Source organism: Panthera pardus, unplaced genomic scaffold, assembly GCF_024362965.1.
Source record: "Panthera pardus isolate Hobbes unplaced genomic scaffold, ASM2436296v1 HiC_scaffold_10, whole genome shotgun sequence".
Classification (NCBI taxonomy): Eukaryota; Metazoa; Chordata; class Mammalia; order Carnivora; family Felidae; genus Panthera; species Panthera pardus.
The window spans coordinates 63,713,393-63,725,581 of NW_026526655.1; the positions used below are offsets into that span (position 1 = coordinate 63,713,393).

Below are 12,189 nucleotides of genomic sequence, written 5' to 3' on the forward strand. Positions count from 1 at the left end.
ACAAGACATTTTTAAGTGTGTACCCAAGAAGAGAGATTTAATAAAATTAACACTCTTCAGTGCTTCATCAAGAACATTCTTAACTGAAACTGGCAACTTTTCTTCCTGTAAGCATGTGGCAGTGAAGAACCCAATTACTAGTACAGTTTGGGGCCACTGCCTGCAACTTTGGCCACTATTACTCCTGGACTATGAGTACAATTTCAACGCAGTCAGAGGAGCAGATGACACCTTAGTATAGGATGAAAACAGTTTTGACCTTGCAGACCTCCTGAAAGGATCTCCATGGGTCCGCAGACTATACTTTGAGAACTGCTGATCTAGAAAATACCTCAGTCCCAAAGTGACTCAAGTCAGTTTTGCTCACAGCTTACCAATCACCTGGCCCCATCCAACCACAAGAGGGGGCATGGCTGAGAAGGAACGAGTGCCTGGGGGTAGAGAGGTGGCAATATTTGGTGAACCAAGTTAATTACTATAGTAATAGCTAACATTTATTGAGCATTTACTATGTGCCAGGCACTGCTCAAAGAACATGTATTACTTTTTTATGCACATAATACCCTTGTGACTTAGGTTATATGAACTCCATTCTTTGGATCAGGAAAGCAAGGCACAGTAAGTTGGTCAAGGTCATATCAGTGGTGCTGAGAAGGTAGATGGATTCCAGAGCCCATGCTTTTAACTTCTAAGGCAAAATACCCATAACTATTCCCTAGTCTAGAAGAAAATGAGAAAAATAATAACTTTTTCATAAAGATACATTTAAAGATCTGTCCTTTATTACAAGGTGTCCTTTCTCCTTTAAAATATTAAAACTTCCTTTATGAATTGAGGGTGGTAAGTAGCAGGTGTTCTTTAAATTTCCTTACTAGACAAAGTAAAAAATTGGCAACTTTAAGTCAGTTCCCCTTCCTAATTATTTTTGCTAACTTTAATTGACCAAAAATACAACAATTTGTGACCATTAGTTTTGGAGGTTTTTGTTTGTTGGCTGGTTTTAGCACTATATATTGATTCAGCCAAATTTTGATCATTATGTGCTAGGTGATGTTCTAAGCTCTATTCATCAAACACTACACAAGTTTCATGGATATTATTTCATTAAATTCCATGCCATCCTGCTTCCTTATAAAGGAGATGCATTTTCTTCACTCTAAAACTAACTGAAGCAGGAAAAATCTGGAGCATGGCAAGCCCCTAAAAGGCAGCTAAAGCATTCGTAGCAACAGGTACCAGTTAGTCTCTACAGAAGTTACCAGACAGAAAACACAAGCCCATCAAGAAGTTTCTTGCTAAACTCAATCATCACACTTCTCTCTGTTAGGATCTTTTACAAGATGTAGTTTTTCTCTCAGGTGAAAGACCAAAAGAGCAACAAGCTGATTTCACCAGCTGGGCCCTGGAACTTGGCCATGGATGATTTCCTACAAAGGACTCCGAACACAAGTAGGGTTTATTGGCTAAGGGCCCAGGCCTTCAAGCCAAACAGCAGTTTAGTTAAAAGGGACATAGGGCTTAGACACAGGCAATCTGTTCTGAGCTCCAACACATTTATTCGTTTCCCTTGGAAATTCTGGATGTGCAGGAGAAATACACATTGTGAACAGGTGCTAAAAACAGAATTTTAATAAAAATTAAGCCTTGAGACATAAAAGATGTTTCAAAAAATGTTGAATACTGAGAATACACCTGTTGTTTTAATAAGATACCTTAACAATTTTGTGCTTACAGCAGAAGGAAGGAAAAGAGGAAGGGAGGGAAGGACAGACAAATGGAGGGAAGAAAGAAGAAAAAAGTAAGTAAGATAAAATCCTCAAAATACCTTGGAGGCACATAATAGGGTATTTAAATTACAAGTCCGTTATACCAAATGACTACATCTGGGCTGTCCCTTCCCTCTGGGAAGGTTAATAATAATAACTCTCATCACTGACCAAATAAGTACCAACTCTGGAAATGATCAAGACAGTGTCAATGTGCTCTGTCACCACAGGGATGAGAGGATCTCCTCTCGTTTTTAAACACCAGATTCTATTTGGAAACAGCAACTGAAAGAAAAAAAGCTGGCAATACTAGAATACTTCTGGAAAAAAGAGTTTATGAACATAAAAGCCATTTTAGAAAGACTCAGAAACTCATTAAGTCACACACACACAAAATGATTTCTAAACTTCACTTCAGCTACTTATTGTAACAGTTTGAGGCATGCATTCGGATTCAATGTTTATAAATCTGGGTCCTTATTTGAAGCAGCCATTCAAGCTCATTGTCATTTAACAGGGAAATGAAAGAAAACATTCTTTATAACCTTTCTATCAATAACCCTATGAAAAGCCTTCCATACTGTGTTGTCAATGAGTGTCTTCAAACATCTCTATTTCATAATTAGAAGGCTGTTTTTAGAGGGTTTAGTTAAATAGTTGCAACATACAAGGTAGGGAATGCAGTTGGTCACCAGGACATTCGATTAATCCTCGCTGATGGATGGAACAGCAAATCCTCAGAGTAGTGGAGCAGTGGAGAGGGAACCACCAAGGACCCGCAGTGACAGTCAACAACACGCAAAGGAAAAGAGCAAGGGCTACAATTCACCAGTAAGAGAAGGCAACAGAGAAAAAGGCCTTCCTCAAAAAGTTAAAAATAGAACTACCCTATGACCCAGCAATAGCAGTACTAGGAACTTACCCAAGAGATACAGGAGTGCTGATGCATTGAGGCACATGTACCCCAATGTTTATAGCAGCGCTTTCAACAATAGCCAAATTATGGAAACAGCCTAAATGTCCATCAACTGATGAATGGATAAAGATGTGGTTTATACATACAATGGAATACTCCTCAGCAATGAGAAAGAATGAAATTACGCCATATGCAGCAACGTGGGTAGAACGGGAAGGTATGCTGAGTGAAATAAGTCAGTCAGAGAAGGGCAGATAATCATATGTTTTCACTCATATGTGGATCTTGAGAAACTTACCAGAAGTCCATGGGGGGAGGGAAGGGGAAAAAATAGTCACAAACAGAGAAGGAGGGAGGCAAACCACAAGAGACTTTTAAATACAGAGAACAAACTGAGGGTGGATGGGGGAGGTGGGGGAGAGGTGACGGGCATTGAGAGAGGTGGGGGGAGGGTGATGGGCACTGAGGAGGGCACTTGTTGGGATGAGGACTGGGTGTTGTATGTAAGCCAATTTGACAATAAATTATATGAAAGAAAGAGAAGGAAGGAAGGAAGGAAGGAAGGAAGGAAGGAAGGAAGGAAAGAAAGAAAGAAAGAAAGAAAGAAAGAAAGAAAGAAAGAAAGAAAGAAAGAAAAGAAAAGAGGCCTTCCTCATTAAAATCTGTGCTGAGTAATACACAGGTCTGGCAGTGGCTAAATTCCCATTTTGTTCAAGAAGAAGAATAAACCAACTGCACCAGGAACATACAAAAGTACTCTGGCCAGCTGAAGAAGGGAGAGGTGCCAGATGTCTAAGACAAGCTACTGGTGTTGAGTAAGAAAAAATGTACACTTAACTGCTAAACGTTGGCAACATGTGTAAGGTTGAGATCAATTCCATGAACCTCTTCGTAAAATTGCCCTTTTTATACATAGGTGGTTTCTACACTGATGCAAGGTATACTAAATCCATACAAAATGATACACTTCAACCACTGAAAATCAACTACTTATGATATTAGAAATGGTCATTTGACTTAATGAAGACTCTATGAGTCCTCTTAACTCACTGAAAACACACATTAAATGAATGTTGAGAAAGTTCAAGCAAATGGAAGAAGTTTGGTGACCGTTGGTACAACAATGACTCGCTAGCAATGTCTTGGCTCCTGGGAGCCAAGTACAGTTATAGTCTTGATTTTACTAATCTCTTTGACTCTAGATGACACACGTAATTCTCATTAAGCAAAGAGAAACCAATAAAATGGCAAAGAGCTGCAAAAGGCTCACTACTTCTAATTCAAGAGCATGGCAAGGCAAGATAATACAAGAATTGCATGTGTGTTTAATCTAAGAGTGAATCACAGAACTTTGCTGGGTAAACTTGGGCTCTAATTCATTCCCACATAGCACAACCTTGAAAAATTTACATAAACTCACTGTATATCAATTTGCCCAGCTACAAAATGGGAAAATATTCAAACTTCCTTTTTTTTATATACTAGCTTTTTCTGTAACTAATCTGGAAAAAAATGCTCCTCAAAAGAAAATAAAACACATGTTTTTCAGCATGAAAAAGAAAGGAAATTCTGACGCATGCTACAACATGGATGATCCTGAGGGCGTTATGCTAAGTGAAATAAGTCAGTCACAAAATGACAAATACAGTATGATTCCACTTCTATGAGCACCTAGAGTAGTCAAATTCATAGTGAGAGTAGAATGGTGGTTGCCAGGAGCTGGGGGGAGGGGACAATGAGGAATTACTATCTCATGGGTACAGAGTTTCAGTTATGCAAGACAAAAAGAGTTCTGGAAACTGGTTGCACAACAATGTAGATGTGTATAATACTGCTGAATTGTACACTTAAAATGGTTAAGATGGTAAACTTTTATGTTTTGATTTTTATCACAATTAAAGGTTTAAAAAATAAATAAGTAAAATGCACAATAAGCCTAGCATAATGCCTAGCACATAGACAATCAGTCTTCAAGTACTATATACATGAATGAAGAAGACCCCTCGTGTAAGACAGACAAAATTTAATCTAACTGGCATACCATCACTGAAGGATCTTTAAACATTTCCAGAAACTGACCAGAGTGATGCCATGAGTAAGGAACCACAAATTTTTGTTGCCAATGAGTTCTCTGCTTTCCCAAGCCCTAGTCCTTACAGGGACCATCCACCTCTTGTGAGATTCAAAGAACTCACATCACATTAAGGCTGTGTACCTACACAGGTAAGGAAAGACAGCTTTTTGCCAGCCAAGAAAGCCTCTGCTGTAGGAAAGTGGAAGGCATGCACCTGGGGAAAGGGGATGCAAGTACTAGAGCCAAAGACTCTTCAATGTTCTTCTGTAGCCACTTGGATACCACTCTGCAATTTAGCAGATGACTGATCTAACCAAGGAATTTACAGTATTACAAGTATTGTGCTCCTTGACAATGCATAGTTCTGTTTGCAAAAGAGTTTGGAAGATATCCATTGGTAAATCAGAAGACATTCTGATGAGTCCATTTATTCATTCACCCTACACTTACTGATCCCCATCATAAGCAGGTGCATTGACAGCCATGATATAAAGATGAACATATCTTGCTCTTCTATTCTCCAAGTCTAGGGAAGGTAGGCCCCCACACAGTTAAAAAAATTAACTATGTACACATTGGGCATGATATAAAGATGAACATATCTTGCTCTTCTATTCTCCAAGTCTAGGGAAGGTAGGCCCCCACACAGTTAAAAAAATTAACTATGTACACATTGGGCATGATATAAAGATGAACATATCTTGCTCTTCTATTCTCCAAGTCTAGGGAAGGTAGGCCCCTACACAGTTAAAAAAATTAACTATGTACACATTGGGCAACTAAACACAGAGGATGGAATGATAAAAAACCTTGGGGGAATTGAATTAGCCTTCAAAGAAGATATTATTTTTGGACTTGGTCAGGTTTGGGAGGAGGGAAATAGGGTATATACTAGCCAAGGCAAGGTCTTCTTTAAAAAAAAAAAAGGTGCATGAAAAAAATTATGTCTGAACAATGATGAAAAGACATTCATAGATAGGACATATGTGTGTTTCAGAAGGGGGGGAAGAGGGACGGGTACTAACACTGGAGAGGTGGGTTTGAATCATGTTGAGAACCTGCGTATTGCTCCAAGTAGTCTGGCTTTGTCTTGAAAGGTTTTAGAAACACAACTCTTGGGTGGCAGGTAGACAAGAATGACTACTTAGATAGGAGGACCATTTAAAAGGCTACTGCAATAGATTAAGCAAAAGTAGAGACAACTCAAACTAAATGTGTCAGTGACGTTAAGGGTTCAGGTATGCGGCAAAACAAAGAGGAGAGCCAAGGAAAACCATTAGCTTACAGAACTGTTGGTTATAAGCACTACTAGACGAACAAGGCTAGGGGATGATCATGTCTTCAGCTGGAAATACGTTGCACGTAAAGTTCAGTTTCCTCATTTATAAAATAAGGTAACTAATAAATGATCCAACTGAATCTTGGAGTTGATGGGAAGATTAAATAATAAACAAAAAGGACATAATACTATTATTTATGCCTAGATTTGTGGAAGTATGGACCTGGAGAGAACCCAGGGCTGAAGAGAGACATCTTGGAGTTCCTGGTACATAAGTTATGGCTAGTAGTGCTGAAGGTTATAAGCTTGATCATACCAGGAAATGATGCCCTATAATCCAGGACTAGACCCTGGTGCATGCAAATATGTGGCACGTGAGGCCCTGGGCTGGACGCCAGCAAAGACGATTTTGAAGGCATGATCCAAATATGGGAATCTGGAGAAAATGGTATGATGGAAAAATTATAAGCGGTAAATAGCCAGAAGTGCCTATTCTTTCCAGAAGCTGGTAGGATGAGAGCTGGAATGGGTAGGTTTAACACTTAAAAGGTCAAGAGCATGCACCCTCAGCAAAAGCTACTCCAGGGGAAGGGAGAGGTGGAGGCTAATCATAGTTCATTTAGGAATGTTGTATTTTCATGATGTGTTCTGATGTTAGGTAACTTTAATTCAGGAAAAATTCATTCGTGTGGCTGGAGCACTGAGAATTTACTCTCTCACAGGGGCTACAAATACAATTTTTCTTCTTTATTTAATTTGAAGAATAGAGGGCCTTGTGAATCAGACTGAGAAAAAAAATTACTGCTGTCAGGATTCATTGATACATTTTTTCACAGAGAAAAGAACACTAGATTTGGAGGAAAGAGGGAAGAGACAATGCAAATAAAATACAAAACACCAGAAATGAAAATAAACTTTCTGGAATAATGCAGGGCTGGTGCTGCCAGAGAACAGACGTGAGTGCCTTTCAGACGCTACTCCCATCTGCCAAGGGCCATTAAGGACACATATCTGCAAGCACTTTACAACATTACCACTCTTACCTTTCTTTTGATATCAGTGAACTGGGAAAACATTAAAGACCAATAATACGACAGCTCCAGGATATAATAGTAGTGAAGGTCAGTTGTGAGTGGCTGGGGATTAAAGAAAAAAAAAAGAAAGATTAATAGTTAATAGGAAACCAAATTGTGTCCCAAACATCTCAAGTTCAGTGCTGAAAAGTGACATGGTCTTATGCCTCCACAGATTCCAGCCCCATTCTCTCTATGGGTAAGAGGGCTTTGAAGTATGTCTCTAATACACAGCTTAATGGCATTAAGTTTGTTGCATCTCCAACCAAAAAAGTGTCAATGAGTATGAACATTTGGTACCCAATTCACTATTTACTTTAACAACAGCATTTATGGTTCCTTGATAGAAGGATCTGTTAAGATTTCTTAGGCAACCTGAAAAAAAGCCTTTTAATACATACAGAAAAAGAGTAACCCTGGAAAGTACCATGAGATTCCATAGTATAGGGGCAAGGGAGGTAGGTGATAGAATGGGTGCTAGATAGGGTGATAGATGGGTCATGAAGGCAGAGTTTCGAGTTCTGTATTAATCAGAGCTTTCTTGTTATTAAGGAATGTTCTGTACATTGCAAATATCAGAAAAGATAATTCAAAAATATTTATTAAAAGGCAGAGGGACAAGGAAGCTGCCAAGAAATACCAGGCTAGGCCCTCAGCCAGGAAATCTGAGATCAAGTCTCAGCTCCATAGCTCAGTGGGCCTTAGTATACCTTTTGTAAAATGGGGGGTGATACCTGTTCTATCTGCTTCAGGGGTCCAAGAATGGGGAGAGGCTCAGAGAGCCAGTAGAAGTCAAGAACATTTATTTTGTTTACTAAGCTATAATGAAATGTCTTACTTTACCAGAATGAATGAGAGACCTTTGAAATGCATTCTATCCGTGCTGCCCACAATGTAATAGTATATACAGTAACTGCAATTGAAACTTTAATGCTCTGGGAACCAATAGCAGCGTAACAAAGTACTTTCATGAGAAGCTGGCACTCTCTTAACTACCAACCCTACCAGCTTTATGCACTGGTATCAAAGAAAACAGTTGTCCCTCCCACTGATCTCTGGCAACAAAACACATGAGGGGACAGGATATTATCCCACCAGCAATCCCAAGCTCTGAGTAACAATGACCATCAGTGTGTTTATCAAACTCAGCACCATACTGGAGAGAATATATTTTCCACTGAATTGTCCTTTTAAAATCTGCAGGCATTAGCAATAAGGGATGGGTATTCAGGTCAGACATATGGCAGCAATGAAGTCTAGAAAATAGGGCACTGGCTTCAGGACCCTGGGAGCCAAGGTTAAACTTCAGTTTTAATGAGCTTCCCTGCACCACCACCTGGGAAAAACCACGGCGGGCTAGGAAGACAGGTGAGAGTACATCTAGAAACCAGAGTTCCTAAGAGAGCATCATATTACAAAACTACCATATTCATGGAGTGCTCTGCAATTGACAAAACTATCCACATGTTAATTTCTCTGACTCTCATAAAAACCCTATAAAATTAGTACCATCATTTTCTAGATAGTATAGCTGACAGGAAATTGCTGTCAAGTTAGTTCAGGTTGAAAGGCTAATCACAGGTCTTATAGCTAGTGAGGCCCTGTGACTGCTATTCGAGGGCTTCTCATTCCCAACTTGTGCTCTTTACGACAAACTATCTAGTCCCAACTAAAGATCACTTTCCATTATTTTGGACTTAAATATATGCATTATATAAGAACCATCATATATGTAATAAATTACATATATCTTCATACACAAGGAGCAGTGTGCCTTTAATAAAATTGCAGCAGACCACTACTCTTTCATATAAACATATGTTCAATTATTTACTTAATATACATGCTAAAAACATAATAAATATGCTTCATGAGCACTACCTATCTTTAAAAAAGTGCTCTTAAGACTTGAGACTGACTTTGAACTGTAATCTCTGTAATTATTCAGCATAGCTACCCACAATGCACTTTAATTACACGCATAATAATTACATGCTGTTTATTTTTTTCCCCACACATATAAAAAGAAAAGTAGCTGATTTTTTTATGAGAATATGGAGTTTATCAAAGATGACCATTATTCCTTCAAGAAATCATGAACTGTTCCTAAATTTCGGGGGCTATTACCAAATTATTCATTGATAAGCAATGATGTCTTACTAGCAGAAGACAATATTGATCTGAAACTCCAAATACACAGTATCTTTCCTTCTATACTGATGATGTTTCTTATTTTTACTTCTTATTTTATTGTTTTTTAAAGATTTATTTTAAAGTAATCTCTATACCCAATGTGGGAATCAAATTTATAACCCCAAGGTTAAGAGTCACATGCTCCACGTACTAAGTCAGGCAGACACTTCAATGTTTCTTATTTTTAAACATATCTATCTACCAGACCCTCAAATTTTCATGTTAAATCTATAGTTTTGTCTGTGAAACAGCCTGCAATTACATTTTGGCCCACTGCCCCAACAACTAATTATCTCAGAAAAAAGCAATTCCTTAGCTCCAGCCATAAATGTGAAAGCTATTTCAGACTATGTTATAGTTATAAAGAGGCGTGGGAATTACATTTCATGTGACATTTGTCCTAATGTTGTTCATATGACAGAATTTTCCTCATAAATGCAGTGCATTAGAGCAGCTGCCACATGAACATTCAAGTTAAGGTTTCTAGAAGGCTTTGAATACTTTTATAAATAGAATTCTAGATGTATATGGATTTTTCCACTCAGTATACCAATACTGGACACAACCAGAGGTGTAATGACAATATCCCAAGTATTTAAGGTAGTAAAATAGCAGTGGAGCCTGAGAATTACAACTGTGGACAGTAAGTTTTGATGTTGACTTCAGTCTCCATCAGAAAGCCCTAGAATGCTCAGCTTTCTCTAACCATGTCATATTGCTTGCTTACATGCTTTTCTAATATGGATGTATCCCATAAAAGAGATGGAAATGCAAACTCAAATTCTATTTCAATGTGTCCCTAGCATGAACTAGCCCAAGAAGTTTCCAACACTGGTCCCTAGCTCCTGTTGCAACACTGCGTGTAACAGAGACGATTACAGAGCATGCTTGCTTCCCATTAACTTTATGCACACCAAAAAGACCAAATGCCTCTAAGAAGACAGCCCAAAGAACCAAAGCCAAAAATCCAAGTTGCTTATCCGAATGTATGTCACTTTATCATCAAAATATCTAGTTGTATTTGATTCTCTTATATAACATATTCCAATTAAACTAGAAAAGACCCAGCTCTATGATATTCAAATAGTAACTGATCTGAGGACCACAACACATGCTAATCTTATTGAATTCATGGACAGAGGCAAAGGTATGTAGGAAGCAGAGATCTGAAATGCTCCCTTTCTGGGGTATAATTTTAATCTCAGTTTTGGCGATGGTTTTAAGTTTAGTGTAATGATACAAGCCAATTTTTCTATGCTCAAGGAAATGGTGTTTGATTTACATATTTAGAGGCTGCTCTTAAGCCGCAAAGTGACCTGAACTCTGCTTGTTTGCTGCAGCCCCACACTTTGCCCACTTGCTGTCCAGACGGACCCTTGCTGGTGTCAGGTCTTCAGGCCCTCCACAGTAATTAGAAGATCAGCTGTTAGAAGCAAGAATCGCCCAACTATTGAATCGATTGTATCTCACTCTCCAGCAAAAGCACCTTCCAGCTTATTCATTTGCTAAAGCAACTGAGCTCTGATTCTGAACTTCACTGAGAAAACAAACTGCTTCCCTTAACTAGGCTAAGTCTGGCATCAAGCAGCAGGGGCAAGGGCAAGGGGCTAAAAAGTGAAGTGGCTGCCCAGCCTGCTGGGGCCTGAAACCATGAACCTGACCTAAGGGAGATACTCTGTGTGTGTGAAGACCCAGTCGGCAATGTCTCCTTACCTGATAGGGGTAGTTGTACCAACAGTGCCTTGTATTCCACAACCACGGGCTCTGAAACAAAATGACAAACACATTTCACATGTTTTGGAAATGAAACAAGATTGTCCCCAGTATTTTGGGATTTCAATAATCGACCTGTATGAGAACTGAAGAACTTAACTAGAATTAGGACTTTAAAAAAAAAAATAAATGAATTAAGTTCTTTTTCTTTTTAAAAAAATTTTAATGTTTATTTATTTATTTATTTTGAAAGAGAGAGAGGGAGAGAGAAAGAGGGAGAGCGTGTGCAAGTGGGGAAAGGGCAGAGAGAGAAGGAGAGGGAATTGCAACCGTGAGATCATGACCTGAGCCAAAATCAGGAGTCAGATGTTAAACTGACTGAGCCACCTAAGTACCCCTAGGATTAGGATATTAAAGCAGTTAATATTCCATTATACAGTCTCTCTGGGTAATCTTCTAAACTCAACTGGTAGTATTTCTGGGATGGAATCCCCACTGGTGCTTTTTGTATTTTGGTTACATAGCCACCTTCCTACTATGCAACCAGCCTCCACAGCAGAGCCCTTTAGAAGTCTCACCCAGACCAGATGCAAATCATCAATCTCACTCTTATCAATAAACAATGCTGACAGTTGGTGCAAACTACCCTGAAACTCCTCCAACCAATGTTACAAAGCAACATTATCAATCAATCGTTTCATGCTTTGGTGACCAGTGGTTAAGTAACCGGCAGGGATACTTATTTCAGCAGAACAGCTCAGACTAATTCCAGGCCTGAGGGAATTAACCCTCACAACACACTCCACCTCCCAGTTCATGGTCAAGGTCTTTTAAAGACAAAACAATCATTCTTAATTTGACAGCAATCACTTGGTTTACAACACTGTAAAATCAAAGAGAACATCTAAGTGTACACATATTCCAAACATTTATAGTAAGCAGGGAGGGACTGGTATAGATTTACACAGGCTGCTGAACAATCCGATAATACCAGCACAAACTTTCCCATATTTTTTGTATTAAATTTATAATTCTTTTGCATTCTTAACCCAAGCTATCAGCATTTTGCGGCATACATCTACATACATTTAATGTACATCTGTATGTTTCTTTTTTTTTAAATTTATTTTTAATGTTTATTTATTTTTGAGACAGAAAGAGACAGAGCATGAATG

The 12,189-nt window shown here is 38.7% G+C and overlaps 1 protein-coding gene across 2 annotated transcripts in view; it reads right to left on the bottom strand.

Moving 5' to 3' along the window:
* CERS6 (ceramide synthase 6) overlaps positions 1-12,189 on the bottom strand; it is a 325,203-nt gene that overhangs the window by 68,200 nt on the left and 244,814 nt on the right. For both annotated transcript variants that reach the window (XM_019458546.2, XM_019458536.2), the window contains exons 5-6: positions 11,015-11,065; positions 7,079-7,171 (exon numbers count right to left, since the gene is read on the bottom strand). In XM_019458546.2, the coding sequence (XP_019314091.1) occupies positions 7,079-7,171; positions 11,015-11,065 (144 nt within the window). The remainder of the gene's footprint in view (positions 1-7,078; positions 7,172-11,014; positions 11,066-12,189) is intronic.